The sequence below is a fragment of the Pan paniscus genome, chromosome 9 (genome assembly GCF_029289425.2).
Source record: "Pan paniscus chromosome 9, NHGRI_mPanPan1-v2.0_pri, whole genome shotgun sequence".
In the NCBI taxonomy this organism is placed as follows: domain Eukaryota; kingdom Metazoa; phylum Chordata; class Mammalia; order Primates; family Hominidae; genus Pan; species Pan paniscus.
Genome location: NC_073258.2, coordinates 15,804,026 through 15,825,807, shown reverse-complemented (window position 1 = coordinate 15,825,807; position 21,782 = coordinate 15,804,026). Strand labels below are relative to the sequence as shown.

Sequence of the window (21,782 nt, the reverse complement as noted above, 5' to 3'; positions counted from 1 at the left end):
GAAGTAGTATTAGAGAGGAGCAGCATTAGAGAAGCCAATTTGTTAAATATAATCTTGAATTTATAATTTCAGAGGATTCGATGTTTGTGGATAAGCAGTAACATCTTTGTTCTCACATAAATTAAAATTGCAACAATTTAGAAATGAACTATTTTAACAACACAGCTAAGCTAGTAGCATGGGGAAATTATGCAAGCCCAGAATCGTTATGAAGGCCAGAAAAGCACCACAAATGCTACTGGCGTAAATCATCCTTGAACATCCACTATAGAAACTTATAATCCAGCCCTGCAACACATAGGATTTTTTTTCTAATTATTTGAAATGTGAACAGTATTTATAGAACAAGGGAAACATTTATTAAAAATATTTAACTGTCTAGTACATTATACTTTAACCCATATTTATAGTAAAGGATTCTTACAAGGAAGAATAAACGGCTTTATGATACAATTAGTATAAGAAATATCCACATGGGGGACTTCTTTGTAGTGTAAAAACACCATACATCTGAAATGACCATTTGCATATAAAAGCTACCAATGATGCTTCTGTGCACAATGATTAAAAAATTCAACACAAACAGAATCCAAAATATACAATTAATGCAAGCTATCCACAGCTAGCCCAATAATCAATGATGAGGAAACACTGGAGCAGGCTTAGTTCCACTTTGTCTGAAGTTACATATAGTAAGATTGACTTGTATCAATGGCTCTGAGATGGCTTTTATGAAGTCAGTACATAAAAGCTATTCTCTCCTTATCCAGTAAGCTTCACAGACTGTAAAACTCCACCAGTAATGCACTTTGATACTATAGCTGTTGCCAAAGCAACATGTAGTGTTTACAGCGGCCATGGCAAGTCACTAAAGTCAACAGGGCCACCCAGTCCAGCATCTGCTTCCAAGAGGCTCATGATGACAGCCATTGCTGCCTCATCATTACTGGGACTACTTGATCCTTGGTCGTTGTCAATCATGTCTATACCTATGTGGGGGTTCTCACCTGTGGGAGGAGATAAAGACTGGTCAGTGATTTCTTTTTTAAAGCATCTTCAGATTAAGTAAGCAATTCCTAAGCACATTTTTAATAAAGTTACATTTAATGGTAGGGTGAGATGCTGCTTTTTGGGCTGCATGGCTATCTTTTTTTATATTGCTGTTTTTCAGAGGAAATAACCCATTTTTTAAAAATACGTAAGAAATAAGTGGGGTTACGTTGTGAAGAGACACAGCTCTAAGGAATCAAATGATCATTTTAGAAATAAGTACAAAGTGCTTAAAATTTAGTAAATGTTAAAAATATTTGAGTCGAGCTTATTTTAATAATCTGATGTAACCAGTTAAGAGGAGTTACAAAAAGAAAGGCAAATAGGAAGGGAGAGTTTAGGAAAAAAACAGATCTAGAAAGCCAAGTGGAGAAAAAGATGGATGTGATGGGAAAAGCAAACTCTTCACTTAATGACTTTTAATACCTTCTGATATGCTTACTAATCACCCTTCTAGGCATTATCTCTGAACCTTCATTAGCCTTCTCTCTGAAGAGATTATGCCCCACATGGGAGAAAGCCTATGTCTAGGTAGCTGTAGCCTCCTCTTGAGTTCCAGGCACAAACTTGGACCTCCACCAAAACTCAAATACTGGTCAACTTTTTAGAGATTTAAACAAATTTTAAACTTTTATTCTGTTCCTATCAAATTTATCTAGGATTAGCTTGTTTCACACAGTTCAGTTCTTAAAATTGACTTTATGTAAGATGTTTTGCAAGCTCATTGCAATGGAAACGAATAATGATGCCACTTACCAAGAATAGAAGAACTATCAGAATATGGATAACCTGGGTTCTCCTGAGCCTGGCCTGATAGTAGGCCACTGGAAGGAATGTCTGGAGTCCCTCCATTTAAAATCTACAAACAAAAGGAGGGAAGTGTGAAGTTTGAATCAGTATTATGAGCAATGCCAAAAGGAAAATGAAGCGTGGGGTGGGGAGAAGCTTCAAATGGCTTCAGTTTTCTATTGGATGATTTCAAACAAGGAACTGTTAAACAGACATGGTCAGAGTAAGAAAAAACCTCTCCCCCAAACTATTCTTTTCTCTTCATTTTAGTGAGCCCACAGAGGCAACTTAAAGGCTGAATAAAATCCCAAGAGCATTCAACTGCCTGGAATCATGATGCCCACATATTTCTTTAGGACCAATGCCTAAACTTCAATGAGCCCAGCTAGACATTTCCCCTATAAGGGAATAAAACATCTTATAGTGACAGATATTTCTGAAGAAGAAAAAGTGGAGTTAACAAGCTGTGAAGAGACACAGCTCTAAGGAGTCAAATGAAGAAAACAGTTAGAAGTAAATCTCTTATACTACAGGTGCCAACTTCAGTAACCTGTGGTTCAAGTTAAGACAGGCTACTGGGGAGGATTATTACTACTACTCAGTAAGAGAACTCTGTCTCAAAATCTCCCCCACTCACCCCAGCTGCCTTCCCCTGGCTGAGTCTCAAAGAAGAGCATTCTTTGAGACCTATCTGGATATACGTGAGGAAACAGTTTGGTAGCTGCTGCTTTCAGGAGCAGCAGTGATTTCAGGCCTTGCCAGCAGGTGGCATTATAACTTACTTTATTTCCACAGCAACGTTTTGGTCTAGGGACCCTTTTACGCTCTTAAAAAAATCATTGAGGACTCCAAAGAACTTTTGCTTATGTAGGCTGTATTTATCAATATTTACTGTATTTGAAATTAATAGATTTCTTAAATGTAATAAACCCGCTACATGTTAACATAAATAATGAATAGTATTTTAATGAAAAATAACTATTTTCTAAAACAGTAACAAAAAATTACCAGGCAGAGTATTATCTTACATTTTTGCAAATCTAATGTCTGGCTTAATAATTTTCAACTGGATTCTCATATATGTTTTTCCATTCAGTCTATTTAGATACGTCTTGTGATTCAAGTATATGAAGGAAATCCAACCTCCCACAGATAAGTAGTTGGAAAAGGGAGGCATATTTTAATAGACTTTTCAAATAATTGTATTTTTTGATACCACTTCAAAACTTGACACGTAAAAGTTTCTTAAAGGAGAGTTGCAATGTGGAATCTGAAACTATATCAATGAATGTTTTGTACTCTTTATATCTTGGCACTTAGGATGGATCTTTTACCCTTACATGATTTTGAAATACCTTGCATTGTTTAGTTACAAAATACTGGTTCACTGAGTTACGCAGATCTTCTATATATTGACACATTTCATTATAGAGCATCAAAATATCACTATTATTAATACTCCCTATCTCATCAACAACATTTTTTAAGTTTTAGGAAGATCTCAAGGTCAAAGTAGCAGAGACAAGTTTTCTAAAAATTCCAATTTTTGCTTGAAAGCTCAGATTTTATCATTGGCAACAAATGTCAGTCATTTTCCTTAAAGTGACAGGTTCACTTCATTCATTTCCAAAAAAAAAGTATTCTAAATACCCAAAACCAAATGACCATACACAATAAAAATGGTGTCCAATGAAAATAGTAGCTAGTTCAACTCACAACTTAATCACACAAGTAGTTTTTGAGACAAACATCATACTTTGGTATGCAGCACAAGTTCTGTGTACTTCTCATTTTGTCACAGAGCATTAAAAAGATGTGTGCTTGAGAATTTTATAAAAGTAATGATGGACATTTTCCCTCCCTCCCTCCCTTCCTTCCTTTCCTCCTTCCCTCCTTGATAGGGTCTCACTCTGGTTGCCCAGGCTGGAGTACAGTGGCACAATCTCACCTCACTGCAGCCTCAACCTCCTGGGCTCAGGTGATTCTCCCACCTCAGTCCCCGGAGTAGCTGGGATTACAGGTACACCACCACACCTGGATAATTTTTTTTTGTATTTTTCAGTAGAGATGGGATTTCTCTATGTTGCCCAGACTTGCCTGGAACTGCTGGACTCAAGCAGTTTGCCTGCCTCAGCTTCCCAGAGTGCTGAGATTACAGGGGTGAGCCACTGCACCTAGCCATGATGGACAATCTTAAATGAAACTGGCTTTAAACTATTTTTTTACTGTGAGTGTGTGGTGGTGAAGAATACAATCACTACTAGTATAGTTTGGTGCCACTTGTCTGATTTTTGTAAAATGCCAGCAATTTTACCCAACGGTGCTTTTAGTATGAATAGTGCACATTATCAATACAGGGAAAAAATTAACGTTTTAATGTTTTTAAGAAAATAGCTTTAACCTTGCAGACCCTTAAAAGGATCTTGTGCCCCCTCTCTTTCTGGAAAAAGACTGCAGATGACATTTGTAGAACTGCTGCTTTATCTGAATTTTCCTTAATGCTTCTGGATGTCTGTACTCTCCTGCGACCTATGGAGGCTCACTTAGGCTTCCTTTTTAGCTTGATCCTGACAAACAACTGCAGGCTAAATGGTTCATTTTTGGACCTTCCAAATTTGAAAGTGACTGGAAAGGGCTGGGTATGGTGCACCATTTAATACTGCTGTCAGTTTTAACTATCTTGTTTAAGCTGCTTTTCTTATAAGTCCTGCTGCCCAGGACTCATCTCGTGAGAACACATCCAAATTTCTTCTCACAGATCCATTTTATAATCCATTCTTCTCAAAGAAAAGGGAGAATTTTCATAAGTGCCTCAAAAATAGCTGGGGCTTTATGATGCAGAGCACAGCTTTTGATTTCTGGTAGTTGTTGATGTGAAAAGAATTGGAAGCCATGAGCCCAGGATCGTAGCCTGGGGGCCATACTTATAAAACGAACGCTGAGGAGCCTGGATCTTGTCACTATAATGTTGTGAAGGTGAGATGAGACAATGTATATGAAAGTTCTTTGAATAATATTTAAGCCTATACTGGACTGATAACCTTTCAAAACCAAGAAGTGGAATCCTTGGTAATACCAGGAGTCAAGTCAAGTGCCTAAAAGTTAACTTAAGAAGCAGAGACTGGAAGACCACCCTAAGAAGATGGTGGATCCAATATGCAGGAAGGACCTGGAGGTATAACAGAAGAACAGCTAAGAAGACAGCTGGCAAGCAGTGTGTGTGTTGTGGGCAGGGGGGCAGGGGCACAGGACACCAAGCTCAGACTTCATCTGTCAGTGGTATTTTGGGCCAAGCACTTTCACATATATTATCTCACAGTAGGACCTCATGTGCAAAGATGCTGGCTACCCTAACCAGTATTAGCTCCATTATAAAGAAAACTAGGGCTTGAAAGTTGTACAAGTTCACATAACTAGCACATGGCAAGGCCAAGCTTCGAACCCAGGTCTTTCTTACTTTGTAGTCTTACCCATTAATTTGTTAACTTTCAACCTTTTTTTGGGGGAGCAAAACGCTTTTTCAAATAGAAATGTTTGCAGAAGATTCCTATATAAAAAAGAAGTATTGCTGCCCTTGTAGAAGCAGGATTTCTGCTCTTACCCTCTTCTCCTTAGCAACTATCCCCACGCCCATCCCACCTGGTAACACCACAGCTCTTGGTAACCTGAACAAACCTCCGAGGAGCTCAGTTTTGAAAATCCTTGCCCTGCTTTTGATGGTTTGTGCCCTAGGAGTCCTGCCTGTGGAAATTCCTAATATTCTCTCTCTCTGTTTTAGGAGATGGGGAAAGGAAGCCATTGTGTCCAAAATCATGGCCTTTAAACTGTCCTAAGCTCTACTGGCATCAGGCAATATAAACAGATTTATAATTTACGATTAAGATGGGCCTAGGCTTATAAGTTCTCCGGCAAAGATGAAAACAAATGACTGGTTCCTAAACCTATTTAAAGTGTAGTCTTATAGCAAGCTCTTCATGAGGGCTGGTGATTGATCCACTGCTTGGATCCAATGCTGTCACACCAAAGGAACCCCCAGGCAGCAGATCCCCAAGTATCCTGCAGCTATAAAGCATGGCTTGATTTCCAAAGCACTGCTGGTGGCATTGCTGTTTCCATTGCCTGCCCTAGACAATATTTTCTCCCTTGAAAACTCCTGGCAGAGAATGAGAAACTTTTCTATGTGAGGTACTCAATAATCTTTCCCTCATGGGAACTCTTGAATTGCTCCCTCAATTAAATGAACTGACAGTTCCCCATTCCTTATTCTTTCTCCCTTCTTCCACTCACATGGAAGAAAGCCTCTGAGGATGTCAGCAAGCCTCCCTAGCCCTACCAGTATGCTTTGTATCCAGCCTCACACAGATGCATTTACTTCAAGGAGGAAGTAGTCCAAATTGTTTCAGCAATCGCAGTTGCAATTCCATACTCCCACCCCCAACATTTCAGATCTTGGGCAAGAGGTTCTCTAGCTTAGGCTAAGAATCATCAGTCTTACCTTCTTGCCTCCTGGAGAAGAGGCATCAGGGGGAGGCGTACTCGTGATGTTCAATGGGCTGGAGCCACAGCTAGAAGGCGATGACCCTCTTATCCTGTCAGAAAAGAGAATTACACTGCCTTTTCTTTTTTCAGTGGAGTGTATGTGCTTTGTTAAGGGGTAAAGGTGAGAAAGGGGATGAAGATCTAGATTAGGGTTTGGCAAGCTTTTTCTGTAAGGGCCAGATAGTAGGCTCTCTAGGCCATATGGTGTCTGTCACAAATGCTCAACTCTGCCTCCGCAGCTTGAAAGCAGCCACAGATACGAATCAGTGTGGCTGTGTTCCAATAAAACTTTATTTACAAAAACAGATGACAAGCTGGATTTGTTCTACAGGCACCTGATCTAGAATGCAGTCCCTAGAGTCAAGCATCTCACTGACAAAGCCCTTGGATTGGAGTTTGCATTCAGTTGGTGAATTTCAAGTAAGTGGCCAGTTTTATTTCCTCACAGAATCCAGGTGAATTGGAGGAGAACTTCTAAGATCAACCTCCATCTTTGATCCACAGAAAACAATTTGTCCCCTTCTCCACAAACACTGTTTAGCTAGTGAATACTCTTAGGACATGGAGGGCACCAGGGTCTAAAAGGTAGCCTAGTAGTAGTGACAGTAAAAGCAGCCTTCGAAGGCAGTGGTTGATGAAAAATGGGTCCAGGCCTTTCTTATCTAGCATCTCTCTCAGAAGATTTATAGAAGGGAAGACTTAGAACTGTAAATCCACCTAAATACTTGTCAGGCTGAAGGACCTCAGGAAAGAATCCATCACTTGGCATTGCAGCTACAGTTTAGGGAGAGTGTGATGGCAGTTGTGTAACCACAGGACTCTCAGCTCCTACATGGATGAATGTAGCTTTTGGGTGACCCAGAGACCACTCCTCCACCACCCAGAAGTCTTTTGGTTCTTGTACTGCCTAGTTCTCTAGATTTGTGAGTGAACAAGTTTTCTTTCTGGATTATAAGCTTCTTAACGGCAGTTTACAACTACATATCATGTATTCTCAGCATGCACAAACGGCTGCTAATTGCTTACGGAAAAATTGCTGAGTGTCCCCCACCTTTCTCTACTTATGTCTATGAAACCACTATTTTCCCAGGTTTCTCATCTTGGAATTGATGTTTCATCATTCCTGATTTCATCTTCAAACGCTAGACCTTAGATGATTGATTTCTCTTTTGGCAGTGTCATCTCTGTAGGTTAAGGCCTCATTCCTGAGCTGTCAAACATGCCCACCTTCATCTCTCCCTATTCCAATGCAACTTCCACAAAGCGTAACACAAGACTTTGGATGCTTGTTCAGCATCCTACAACAAATGGGGTCTTACAGGTTTCTTCCAAACTGCACAATATCATTTCTTGTGTTTCTTACTCGCCTATCATAGCTCTGTGTCTCCTTCCTACACAAAGCCTGCCCAGTTAGGTAGCTTGTTTCTTGACCCTGAATTTGCCACTCACATGCCCACTCAAGAATAGCCCTGGCTTTTCTAGAGGGAACATCCACTCTCATTGCAAACCCTGGCTAAGGCCAAGTTCAAATCTTTCCTCCTTTGCTTGCTTTGGCCCATGCACCCTCCCTTTTTCCTGTTATCATAAAGAAAATAGACTTATAAAAGATTTTAAAATTCTTGAGGTCAAGGACTGTTTGATACTGTTCTTGGATGGTCTCAAGCAAAATACAGGGTATGCAAATGCAAAGTATAGGGTTTGAACCTGATTACACTGCACACTACCCTCATGTCTCCTTCCTGATGCAGAAGTCACACCCACTAATCCTGTGGGGTTGGAAAGAGCTGTGTTACCTATAGGGGGATAACAGCCCCTTTATGGCCAATTGGAAAACAGGCCAGCCTCTAATTCTCCTGAGAGAATCCAGTGGCAGCAGTGTTTTCTTCCTTTTCTTATGTTACATTAAGTTTCGTTCTGAAGAATCTGGTTACCACCTTCTCTATTCCCCAAATTTGGACAGACTTATGATAACTGCTTCCCTCTCAACTGCTCTTAAAGACAGATTTAATTAATTTTTAAGCACTCACTATATGTCAGGCTGTGTTCCTGGAACTTTCCTGAGTGCCCTCACAATCCTAACACAATTCTTGGGAAATAGTGCTTTCTTTTTATGGTTTAAATCAACAGAGAGCAAGAGGTTAAGTAAGTCTCAGCATAGCCAGGTAGAGAGGCCCAGGACTCAGACCCAGGTGGACTGCTTCTAAGCTCCTCTTTCATATGGAAAGGAAGTCTCTCCCAAGACAGCTAGTAATAACTAGCTGATCTACCTGGTTTCTAGTACTAATCCTGGGCAGCTCTTTGATTGAAAAAAAGTGAATGTTTTGTTAAGGTCCAGATCACTCTGATAGTTCACATCTCTACTCCTGCATTCCTGTAAAGTAAAGGTACATCTATCCGCACTGAGAAGCTCCTTGAGCCATAAGAAAGTTAAGTCTTCTCAAGAATTCTCTTTAGCTCTGGGCTATTTTGGTTTAGCTTCTTTATTTAAGGCAGGATTTCTTAATCTAGGCACTACTGACATTTTGGATTGGATAATTCTTTGTTGGGTGGGGAGGGGGGAACTGTCCTGTTTACTGTAGGATGTTTAACAAGCAGCATCCCTGGTCTCTATCCACAGGATGTTTAAGTAGCAACCTCCCACCCAGTTGTGAAGACCAAAAATGTCTCCTGACATTGCAAAATATTGCCTGGGGGAAAAAATTTCCCTGGGTTGAGAACCACTGGTTTAACAGAGGAACTAGAAGGTGTTACTTGCCTGTGGATTTCCATGATTTCCTCAGCAATCATTCGGCCTATTTTTCCTGCCCCAGCCCGGGTTCCCCCTGGAATCCCTGGAACAGTGGGATGGGTCCTCTTTGGGCCACCTACAACAAAGGAATCTGAGAGTAGGAAAGGGGAAAACTGAGGAAGAAATACTATTATGTATTAAAGTAAAACCAGTTTATCCCATGATCCACTTGCAGTTCAACATCAGAGTTGTGCCTTGAGGGACTTTAGGGCTACAGCTTGTCAGGAAAAGGCATTCCAGCAGGGAAAGGCTCAAGTTTCCTTCTAGGATCTGAGGCCAGTTTTTCCCCTTCATACAGCATCTAATTCTTTCCCTTCATGCACTGAAAAAAAACGTTTATTGAAGACCACTGTATGTGCCAGGGTTACAGAGACAAGTCCCTGCCCTCAAGGAGCTCACAGTTTAACAGGAAAACCAACAAGATGAACAATGGCTAAAGCAAAATGTTGTAAGTTTGACAGGCAAGCACGAGGCAACCAACTCATCTGGGGCCAGGTGCAGCTTCTGGAGCAAGTTAACCCCGAGCTGAGTCTTGAGAGATGAATATGAATTAGCTTGGCAGAGAGGTAAGGAGGAGAAAGCATTCCAGGCACAGCAACCAACACGTGCAGGAGCACTGAGGCAGGTTAAAACTTGGGAGACTCCTCCAAGGAATTCATCATAAATGATGATGAGAGCATGATAGATGAAACTGGGGCAGCAGGTACCAATCCGATCATGAGGGGCCTCTTGGATGCCGTACTAACGAATTTGGACAGTTTCCACAAGGGAATGAGGAGTACCAAAGGACGATACACAGAAAAGGCACAAATGAGAACTGGGTTATTAGAAAGTCCATGGCAGGGAGAATGAACTACAATGGAGGATGGGGTAGGGAGAGGGGGACTAGAGTTGCGAAGTGATTTGCAATAATCCAGGCAGCAGATGAGGAGGGTGAAATAGCAATAGTGGTGACGAAGTTTAAGAGATAGAAGGTTCAGGACTCCGTGTTTAGATATAATGGGGGAGAGACAACAGCCAGGTTTCTGGCTTAAACAACCAATCAGGTAGGGGAGTGCAGAAAATCAGCTTAGGATATTCTGAATTTCAGGTGCCTCTGAGACTCCAGGTGGTTCTGTCTATGAGGCATTTGGAGAGACAGATCTGGAGCTCGGGAGAGAGACTGGGCCAGGAGATGTGGATGTGGGAGTCATCGATGGGGGCTGCAGCCATGCATGTGGGGATGGTCCCAGGAAGGATGAGTCCAGCGTGGACAGCAGGGGCAGGGCCAAGGCTGAGCCTGAGAAGGGAGCCCAGTGGGTATGGTACACACCCTGGTGCCGAAAGACACCTTCCTGCCAACCACAGGAGTCAGTGACAGTCACGAAAGAGCACTTCACATCATGGCCACTAGCCAACACAGGAGGAAAGCACAAGGGGAGTAGGGAGTTTGCGAGCTCAAGGGCTTCCAGGGGCCAGCAGCTTTGGGAAGTGCAGCAGTGAGCTCCTAGTATTCCGGCTCAACAGAGAAAGTGACATGACAGTGTCCTCTGCATTCATGGGGAAATCCGCACATCATCCCCTCGAGGCCTCCCTTGTTCCACAGAATATGAATGGAGGGGACCCTGAATACTTTAGGGGAGGATATTTGACCACAAGCACCTTCCCACGGGCAAGCCCCAGGGCCCCAGCAGCACATAGTTACCTTCTCCAGAGGGCAGCATGCTGTCCATGCTGTGGGGGGATGCTGTGAGCTGTGGGAAGGTTGGGTCCCCGCCTTCCAGGACGTTGGCTCTGTGAACATCCCAGCAATAAGGAAACGTGAGTCAGGCCTGCTCAGAACTGTGCACCTTTCAACTTGGCCAAGGTGTCCGGTGTCCACTCTGGACCTGGACAGGCCAGAAAATGAAGTGTCTGTCTGAGTGGGTAAACAGGTCTCACTGTTTGATAATATAATGGATAGCATCCTGGCCTTTGGCCCCACTGCCTGCTTAGGCCTTCCTAATATGTGTGGGACACAGTTCAGCAGAGGTGGTGGCTGCAGTAACCTACTGCCATCACTACAGCACCTCCTCCTGTCAGCCTGCAGTGCACCTAGCCCCGGCCCCTCACACAGCTCTTACCATAGGTGGGGTTTTGGACACTATGGGGAAGGAAAAGTGGGGAGCAGGCCTGGCCAAAGAGAGGCTCCTTCACCTCCCTCTGCTCATCTAGCAGGTAGCAGCCTTTTGAGATGGCATTCCAGCTGCCAGTGCTTGGGCCCCCTGCCTGACAGGTATGGAGACCTCCCCATCCTCAGCCAAGGCCAGTGTGAGCTAGTGCCTGAATAAGCCTTTCATAGATTGCCAACCCCTTCCTCCACAGCAGCACAAGTGGATGCCTAGGGTGCAGGGCCTGTGGAATTCAAAGGTTAGCTGCTTTATCTGGAAGGAAATGTTGCTATTTCCTGGAGCAGTTTCATAAACCAGGGCCTGCATGGTACAAGTCCTGAAGCTTGTCCTTTGTTAACAATCCTTTCTAGCTTCTGCCAGTCCTGAGGCTTCACAGGTATTAGCAAGATGGCATTAAAGGATGTGATACTGGATGTTGCCTGCACCCCATTTCCCAGATGAGGAACCCTAGGCATCTCTTTGAAGCAAGGGGAGCTTCAGATATAGGAAAAGTACTTACAAAACAACAGTGTTAGTTGAGACAATATATTCTACTTCCTTGGTCCAAGGGTTCATGAAACTGAACCATCGACTCCGTAGTGTGATAAAAGAACCATCTTTGATTTTAAATTTATAGCAATTAGTTGTAATTTTTTCTCTTGTCTGTAAAACTGAAAATGTAAAGAAAACATGGACATTGTTGTTTTCTCAGACCAGAGTATTAAACAGGACATCCAATACAAAATATTAAAGGTACTTGAGCTCCAACGACATCGCTCTTTAGTAAGCCAAGGAAACTGCAGTGGTCAACACTCAGGAAATAGGTTGTTTCTGAGGGTCTAACTCAGAGCCTTTCAATTCATTTGTGAAGCTGTCACAATTTTCCATAGTCTGTAAAATTGAGGCTCTAGGGAATTACTGACTGCATGTTATACATCTAACTGGAATCAGCTCTAACATGACCACCAGCAAATGAGAAGGCACTGTCCAAAATGTCATGCTTTATCTCAATCACAAAGCCCAAGGGCAATATAGAACTTATTTCATTTCTAAGAACATCCAAATCAACGGAGGCTACTCACCTATTCAACCTCATTCTTTCATGTAACATGTAATGAGCCCTTCTCATGTGCCAGGCACTGGAGATACAAGAGGAGACAGGCTCTTGTATCCTGCCCTCAAGAAGAGTAGTGAGGGAAGGCTATACAGGGAGAAGAGATCAGAGCCTTGAGGGATGAACACGAGTTTGCCAAGAGAAGGAGGGAGGGAAGAACCCAGCAGTGCCTGAGGAGCAGCAGGGTCTGGTTGGGGAGGGGCCAGTGAGGTCAGTGTGCCTGGAGCACAGGCCTCTGCAGGCAGGGATGGGGACTGAAACTGAGGAGGTGGGCTGGGGCCAGAAGGTGGAAGGTCTCACATTTGATTGCCTGTCAAAAGCATTTGGGCTTGAGTCTAAAGCAGGAGGTTTTTAAGCAGGCTGATGTTATCAGGCTCAATCTATCTGGGGATAAATGGGATAACTATGGAAGATGAACTGGGGGTGAGAGGGATCAGAGAAACCCTGAGAAGTCTATCACAGGTCTCTAAGTAGGCACGAGGGCCTGAACCAGGGTGATGGCAGAGGTGGTAAAAAGTAGACTTTTGGAAATGCATGTCTGAGGTGAATGAACAGGATCTGGTGGAGACACAGTGAAAGAAGGGGTCAGTGTTGGTCTCTCTCAGGAGGCTGCACATGAAGCCACAGCATTAGTCAAGACAGAAAACACAGGAGGTAGTGCAGGCTTGAATGGAAAAGAGAATCAGATCAGTCTGGGCCATACTAAATCTTTACAGGGTCTGGGAAAACCCTCTGAACAAGAGATGTCTTTCAGAAACTGCCATGCAGTCAGCACAGGGCAACTACAAGGGGGATAAACAGTGCCTGCAGGTATCAGCTTCCTCTTCACACAGATGTTCTGACCTGAAGAGTCCTAGGCTGGCTAACTCTACATCCTCAGTGGACAGATTTCCCTGGAAGGTCATGTTGACTAGTCTAGAAGCAAGGAGACACTTTAAACTTAAGATCTTTCATACATCCTAGCTTACCTTGCCTATGACATTCTGCAAGATGTCCTATGTCATCTTGGTGAAAATATTCATAACACGATGTGCCTAGAAGTTCTTGTGGTAAATATGCCAAAATAGCTGTTGCCCTAAAAGGGAATAAAGGAATATTTAAAGAAGAAAAAGCCATTCAGATGATTAATTGCAACTTTGCAATGGATAAACCCTGCTACAGCCTATGAGAGCAAGGTCAAAGCTGCAGGCAAAAGAGCTGGATGGATTTTCAGAGGGCTCACTGTGTGGATCTTTCTCTCTTTTTTTCAGGCATCTGAATTTAATCAAGGCTATAAAAATAGAGGGAAACAGAGCAAAGCCTTTGTAAAGGGACTATTATCACAAGAAATCAAATCTGAGGGGGCTTTAAAAATTGCAACCAGTCGGGCATGGTGGTTCATGCCTGTCATCCCAGCACTTTGGGAGGCCGAGTTGGGCAGATTGTCTGAGCTCAGGAGTTCAAGATTAGCTTGGGCAACATGGTGAAACCCTGTCTTTACCATGCCTGTCATCCCAGCACTTTGGGAGGCCGAGTTGGGCAGATTGTCTGAGTTCAGGAGTTCAAGATTAGCTTGGGCAACATGGTGAAACCCTGTCTTTACCAAAAACACAGAAAAATGAGCTGGGTATGGTGGCACACGCCTATGGTCACAGCTACCTGGGAGGCTGAGGTGGGAGGACTGCTTGAGCCCGGGAGGTCAAGGCTGCAGTAAGCCAAGATCTCGCCACTGCACTCTAGCCTAGGTGACAGACTGAGATCTGTCTTTAAAAAAGGAACCACATTAATTAGATTAAAATGTGGTATAAATCTAAACCTCAGTGCAAGGCTTCTAGTTTTTGCTGCCTCCTTTTTATCAGGACAACCAAATGCCAGAAGCTGCAGCAGCTGAGGCCACAAGACAGCTGAGGCTCTTTTTCCAGCATGTTGTGGCTGTCTCTAGTAGCCAGAAAAATTATTAGCCTGTGCATATTCTGACGGAAAGCAGTAGGCAGCAGTAAATTTGGGACACCTGGGTCCTTGGTCCAGGTCTATTACCAATTAGTTGTGAATCCTACAGGAGACCAGTCCCCAGGCTAGCCTCTGTTCTTCATCCATAAAATAAGGAGGTTGGATTAGATCAACACTGTCCAACAAGACTTTCTGTGATGATGGAAATGTTCTGTCTGTGCCGTTAGCCACATGGGAGGCTACCATGGCCAACGAGTATTTTATTGGACAGCTCAGGACTAAATAATTGCTTCCAAGTCCTAGATTCAAAAGAATTTCAATCACAATAATGGTTCTGGAACATTCCATAGATTCAGACAGCATGCTATCCCTACTGTTTTTCTTTTAGCCATGGACATCAAGGCACCCCACTTAATTGTCTCTATATGCCAAAGAATGACAGAAAAATCTCTGTATTTATGATGATATCCTATTGAATCTCATTTTTTAACAGAGACTCTCATCACTTGTCTCTTTTTTTTTTTTTTGAAACAGGGTCTCACTCTGTTGCCCAGGCGGAAGTGCAGTGGTGCAATCACAGCTCACTGCAGCCTTGACCTCCCGAGGCTCAGCTGATCCTCCTGCCTCAGCCTCCAGAGTAGATGGGACTACAGGTATGTGTCACCATGCCTGGCTAATTTTTGTATTTTTAGTTGAGACAGGGTTTTGCCACGTTGCCCAGGCTAGTCTCAAACTCCTGGGCTCAAGTGATCCACCCACCTTGGCCTCAAAAAGTGCTGGGATTTGAGGTGTGAGCCACTGCACCCAGCTTTTTCTTTCTTTCTTCATTCTTAGAAAAGCCAGCTGATGGCCCAGTCTTCTCTGCTTTTTAGATCAGGGTTGAAAATCCTCTACCATCATTGCTCAAGGGTAGTATGTAGACTCTTACCTCTGGTCTACAAAAACAAACTTTCCATCTATCGCGTGCCGAGAAACATATTCCATAGATTTCACCCTGATTTCCCCGTTCACTGGTTGTGGAACTACATGAGAATGCAGTCGTCCAATTGCGACGAGGCAGCTGAGGTTACACCCCTCATTGTCTGGTTCGTTGTCTTCATCCAGCCCCATCTTTGTGGGTGGCCAGCTTTTCAAATAGCCTGTGCTGTGGATTGTGCAGAAGCTTTTTCGATCTGCTAGAAAGCAAAGTTCGTGGTTAGTGTCAGCACTAGGTTTGGGCCATGGAGGTGTACACAGCCGATGGTGGGGTGGGATGTAGGTAGGGAGTCAAAAAATAAAAAAAAATCAAGGCTTCACTCTCCAGAAGTGAGCATCTAATGAAAGGGGCAGACGGAAAGAGAAACAAACTGTCATCCAGTGTCAGAATGCTTAAGTAGGGCCAGTTATACCATGGACATTCATTACATACACCAAGGAAGGAATATCTAACTCTTCCTAGGGAGAGGAAGGCTCCCCCAAAAAACCAGTAGAGGAGGTGGATCAAGAAGGATGAGCAGTGGCTGAGGGACTAGAATGTATAAAGGCTGACGACGTACAAAGGCACAGAGGCACAGCCTATATAGGAACTGGCCAAGAGCTCTGTGTGGTTGAAGTGAAATCGGAGGTACTGGGAGTGAGGGGCAAATTGGAAAGGCAGGTTGGAGGAAGATTAAAAGGGCCTTGGATTACTTTCTAACCAATGTTGGTCTGTCTTTTTAAGGCAGGAAATGGAGAGCATCTACAGGTATTTAAGTGCAGAAACAGCAAAATCAAATTGTGGTTTGGATGCTGTAGGAGCAGAGTGACGTATGAACTGGAAGACAGTAGAAAACAGAAGTAGGAAGGCTGATTCAGGGGCCAGTGGCTATAATACAGCAAGAGATTAGGAGGACTGAACTATGGCAGTGCAGTGAAGATGAGAGGGAGCAGAGAAAGGAAGCAGGAGAAATTTCTGAGATCAAACTGTTGGGATTTGCTATGAATATCAGGCTTAAGGGAAAGAAACAAATGAAGATGACTCCAACTTTTCTGGATTGGGTGGTTGCTGGTGTCATTCACTGACTCAGAGAAGAAAGAAAACAGACTAGAAGAGAGAGAGAGAGAAAAAATAGTTCGATTTGGGACACATTAAATGTGGAGCACCTATAGACCTCACCAACAAGCAAACCACTATGGAGTGTCTGCCAAGCGTGGAGTCTGTGCTGGTTACTGGAATAGAGTGAAACACAAATCAGACATGCCCTTGTGGAGTTTACAGCCTAGTGGGGGAGACAGACTTTAAGCAAATAATCGCACAAATAACTATATAACAGCAAGTATAAGAAAGCACTAGAAAGCAAACCAGCAGGGTGCTATAAGACATAAGGCAGTCTGAAGTTGGAGAGAGCCATGTGAAGGGAGTTCATGGGGAGAGGGAAGAAATTCCAACCAGGAAGCGACAGCATGTGCAGAAGCATTGCCCAGAAGGGGCTTGAGGCATATCAAAGGAAGTCGACATGGCTCACATGTGCTTAGTGGCAGGGTCGGGGGCTGCATGGTCACGTTAAATATTTTGAGCTTTTCTTCAAGAACAATAGGGAACACTGAAGGGTTTTTAAAAGGGGACTGATAAAAAGATCATCCTGGCTGCTGTGTTGGGGGTGGGGAGCATGTGGGTCTACACTTGATGAGACCTGGTGAGAGTTGGGGGCAGCCTGGAGCTGAGTGAAAGTAGGCAGCATGGAAAGGGACAAACATTTCAGAGAACTTTTGCAGATGGGACTCATTGTGGCAGGACTTCATAACTAACGGGATTGAAGAGTGGGGTGGTGAAGCAGAAGTGAGGGCACTTCCCCGGCTTCTAGCATGAGCAGCCAGCTGGATGGCAGTGCCATTTATGCTGGAGGAGAGGCTCAGGTGATTACTTCGGCACGTATCCTGTTGGAGACTCCCCTGAGATATCCAAGCAGGTTGATTTAGTAAGCAGTATATTTATGAATCTGGAGTTCAAAAGACAAGTCTAGGCTGGAAATATGAATGTGGAAGTTGTTGGCATTTAAAGCTGAGGGAGTAGATGACATGACCAACAGAGAGAGACTGCAGACAGAGATGCAGCCCAGGACAGAGAGGGGCAGCCAGCAAAGGGGCCAGCAAGAGAGCCTGTAGCAGCAGGGGGTCGGGGAGGAGGAAGAAGAATGTGGTTTCATGGAATCCAGGAGAAGAGAACACTTCAAGAAGGAAGACAAAGGAAAAATGTTCATCGCATTTAACAACATGAAGGTCACTGGTGAGCTCAGAGTAATTTTGGTGGACTGGTGGGTGTTCATAAGGCAGTTAGGATTGTGGCTGACAGTATTCTTCCTCAATCATGTTAAAAGAAACACAATTTAAACAGAGGAGGCCTCTCCACAAATCTCTGCCATCAGGCTTTTCAGCTCTCTCCTCTGCTCCCAACTGCCCTACACATAGGGAGGACTGCAGGGTCCTGTCTGCAGTCCTGGGACCTGCCACTCTGGCCAGCCAGAAACCATGGAACCAATGCCCAGCCGAGAGCTCCGCTGCAGAAAGCACGCTTCACCTGTCACAGGGTTTTAATGGACTGTTAAATTGTTACCTTTTTTCTTTGAGCAGGTAGAGGGGAAGTCCTTGTCTTCAACCTTTACTGAAGGCCTGTTACACTTCATCCTACAGAAGAAAGAACGTCGTGCTCCAGAACATAATCGAGATGGCCCAGGGGTTATATCTGTTTTAACTGGAAGTCCAGCTGCAAATCAATACACAAAATGTGATAAACTGAGAGCAGTGTTGTCTGTCAGGAGGGGGAGTGTGACCTTGAGCCTTTTCTTGCCTGCCTCACTGTTTTATAATGATGACATGAGATAAATATCTCCCAAGTTTAGGCTTTAACAGATGCAGCATGGACAGGTGTGTTGTCAGTCTGGAAATGTTTATAAATCACATAGAGTGTGCTACTAAATAAATGGATTAGGTACTCTGGGGATGAAAAGAAATATAGTATGGGGTTCTTGCCCAATAGACGCTTATGGCTAACAAAGGGCAAATGGAGGTGCACCAAGAAAAGATTAATAATAGGACAGGGTGATGTATGATTAGTGCCAAATAAATGGCAAAGACAACCTGTGCTTCCCAGAGAAGGAACTTGGGCTGGCACTGAAGGATGGGTAGGATATGGATATTGGGAAGGCAAGGTGGGAGCCGAACTGCCTTAAGTTCTCAACCTGGCTTGTAGGCCAGAATCCCCTGGATGCATGATCAACCTACAGATTCCTGGACCCCATTCTAGATCTGTGCTGTCCAATGCATTAGCCACTAGCTGCATGCAGCTACTGAGCACTTGAAATGTGGCTTTTCTGAATTGAAATGTGCTGTAAGTGTGAAATACACACAGGATTTCAAAGACAGTACAGAAAAATAAAAGAATGTGAACGAACTTATTAGTTGTTTATAATTATTACATGCTGAAATATTTTGGAGTTAATTTTACATTTATTTTTATTTTTTAAAGTCTGGCTACCAGAAAACATGAAATTATATATGTGGCTCATGTTTGTGGTTTGCATTATGTTTTTATTGGACTGTGCTGTCTGGAAAAACCAAAATAGAATCTCTGGGGGTGGAGCATGACTATGTTGAAAAGCTCTCAGGTGATTCTGAGGTGCACAGCTCCTTACCAAACACTGGCTAGCTGTCAGTACAGAAGCCGAGGGAAAACACACCCACGGCCATCACGCGAGCAAGTGTGCCGAGGAATGGCCACTGCCCAGGGCTCCTTCTGGGCTTCCTCCCATCCCATCTACCTCCCACATTGCCAGCTCTGCGACCTCCCCTAGAATGCCAATCCGAGCCTGCCCCACCCAACTCAGAGCTCTTCACTGTGTCCCCACAGAACAAATGGTCTTCATGGTTCAGCCCTTCCCCTCCGTGCACATTTGGTCCAATAGCACCAAGCAAGCCATGTGGCTCCACACCCCTGCACCTGCGCACAGATTGTTTCCCCTTCTCTCTTCCTCCCTTCATTACCTGGCAAACATTAATTCATCTTTTCAAACCCACCTCGGTTGTCATCTACTCAGTGATGCCTGTCCTTGCGCCCACATGGGAATTAATCATCCGTTCTCTATGCCTGGCACTATTTCTATGGCTGTACCTATTACTATGCAGGGTGCTGTCTGTCTCATTTCTCTGACTATATGCTAAGAGCCTCAAAGGCAAGGCCCAAATGCCATTCGTATTTTTCTCCTAAGGTCACTAAAAAAAAGCCAAGGCTAGACTATAAAGAACAACAGATACCAAAGTCTGCATTTTACTTTTAGGAACAAGCGGTGTGCTGTAATGAAAGAGATGACTTGAAGGAGATTACTCTGGTGGTGTTTTTTTCCAGGGATTAACGTGGACAGCTTGGGAGCAAGACATTAGTTAGGCCACACTGATACTGTTCTTACTATGTGCTAGGAACTGTTCTGCCTGCTTTATATACATTAACACTTTCAATCCTCACAACAACCCAAAGAAATAGGTACTCTTCCATAAATGAGAAAACTGAGACAGAGAGAGGTTAAGTAACTTGCTCAAGGTCACACAGCTAGTGAATGGTGGAGCCGGAATGAGCCCAGTAATCTCCCTTGTGTTCTCATTCCTTTTTTTTTTTTTTTTTTTTTTTTTTTCTGAGACAGAGTCTTGCTCTGTTACCCAGGCTGGAGTGCAGTCAGTGGTACAATCTCAGCTTACTGCAACCCCCACCTCCTGGATTCAAGAAACTCTCCTGCCTCAGCCTCCCAAGTAGCTGGGATTACAGGCACGCACCACCACACCTGTCTAATTTTTGTATTATTAGTAGAGACGGGGTTTTGCCATGTTGGCCAGGTTGGTTGCAAACCCCCGACCTCAAGAGATCCACCTGCCTCAGCCTCCCAAAGTGCTGGGATTACAGATGTGAGCCACTGCGCCCAGCCAGAGTCCTCATTCTCTCATTCTTAACTGTAGGAGTGCACAGCCTCCCACAGGACTAAAGTAGATGACAGCTACTGGGGCCTTGCACAGAAGTGTGTGCAGTAGCAGGAAGCTGGGGGCAGAGGGGGCGATGTGAATGGTGGTTCCACTACTGCAAGAAGAAAGCCAGGTGGGGGAGCCAACCTAAGGAGGAACACTTTGGTTGAAGAAACACCATATTTATAGTTGACGTTTTCTTACTTTTATGAGGCTGCCTGTGTGCAACTCAGGTAAATAGAGCCCATTTGTTCTGGGAGAACAAATCAAACTTAGCCCTTTAAACTCAGGAGCATACAACTGGGATTTTCTAGATTCTGAAAGAAAAAAGAAAAGTCTAAAAATCAGAAAGAATCCAGTCTAAATAGCTCTTTTCAATAAATTTGGACATTGAGATTTTTTTCTTCTTTTTATGTAAAAGAAACCCAAAAGAACATAAATAATTCCATTTAGCCAAAGATAGCTCTGGTGCCCCAGAAAGAGGACAGAGAAGTAGGACTGGAAAGGCTGAGCCCATCACACACACCCGCCCTCTGCTCACTCAGGGTTGGCTGCCTGTGAGTGGGCTGCTGAGGAAATGCGAGGCCTCTCTGGTACTCACTCTTTGCATCTATGAGCCGCTCCCGGGGTGCGGTGTCAGAGGAGGAGAGCTGCTCCTTGACTTTGGCGATATCTTTAGGATGCAGGTAGTCAAACAAACTCTGACCGATCAGATCATTCTGGGGAGATGAAATGTTAAACATGACAAGTCAATTGCATGCAGAAAATCAATTATGCAACAAGTAAGCATGCACAGTCTGCATGTTGCCTTTGTGTTTTTGTGCATGAGACCTCAAACTTTTCCTATGTGAACCTGTACATATGTCCAACCACTTTGCCTAGACACCAGGAAGGAGGCATCTGGAGGTTGGTTTTGATAACATGACGGGAAAACCCTCAATTATATAAATAGTTTATGCTCTTCTAAGGCAATAATCTTGGAATTCCCCTGTAAGACCTCAGAAGGCAGAAGATAGGGGTGGGCTCTGATTCCAGCTCTGCTGTTCAGCCTCTCTGTTCTCAAGCAAGTCACGCGTATCATATGCTTCAGTCACCTTGTCTATTAACAGAGATAACAGCAACTTCCTCCATAACTTTGCTCTGAGACTAAAAAGAGCAGAAATCTTTGGAAAAATTAAATTTACATTAATTCTAATTTACATAAATGTCATTTTGATTCTTCAAGTCTTCTGCCTACCAAGCTTCCATGCAAATACCAGTGTGTGAGTGAATGAATAAATGAATAAAAACTCTGGGGGACATAATAGGTGAAAAGTTCTGTTCTAGAAGCGTTTATAAATGTTACTCTTATTTGATCCTATAAGTTATCATCAATTTTTAGAGTAAACTGAGGTTCAATAGAGCTAAGAAGTGACACAGCACTGCAAACACAGTATGGAGTGGATTTCCAAGTGACGTATTCTCTGGTATTGTGTTAACC

General features: G+C 43.7%; 1 protein-coding gene across 16 annotated transcripts in view; it reads right to left on the bottom strand.

Annotated features, from left to right (window-relative positions):
• Positions 1–336: 336 nt before the first annotated feature.
• The window catches only part of BMAL1 (basic helix-loop-helix ARNT like 1), a 109,440-nt gene continuing 87,994 nt past the window's right edge, over positions 337–21,782 (bottom strand). For 8 of the 16 annotated variants that reach the window (XM_034932178.3, XM_034932170.3, XM_034932179.3 and 5 more), the window contains 10 exons: positions 20,904–21,021; positions 17,910–18,059; positions 15,267–15,513; positions 13,378–13,484; positions 11,816–11,966; positions 10,851–10,939; positions 9,134–9,257; positions 6,335–6,428; positions 1,807–1,909; positions 337–1,007 (listed from right to left, as the gene is read on the bottom strand). In XM_034932178.3, coding sequence (XP_034788069.1) covers positions 847–1,007; positions 1,807–1,909; positions 6,335–6,428; positions 9,134–9,257; positions 10,851–10,939; positions 11,816–11,966; positions 13,378–13,484; positions 15,267–15,513; positions 17,910–18,059; positions 20,904–21,021 — 1,344 coding nt within the window. In that variant the 3' untranslated portion in view covers positions 337–846. The remainder of the gene's footprint in view (positions 1,008–1,806; positions 1,910–6,334; positions 6,429–9,133; positions 9,258–10,850; positions 10,940–11,815; positions 11,967–13,377; positions 13,485–15,266; positions 15,514–17,909; positions 18,060–20,903; positions 21,022–21,782) is intronic. The other 8 variants (XM_034932184.4, XM_055094137.2, XM_024930723.4 and 5 more) reach the window with 3 other exon arrangements.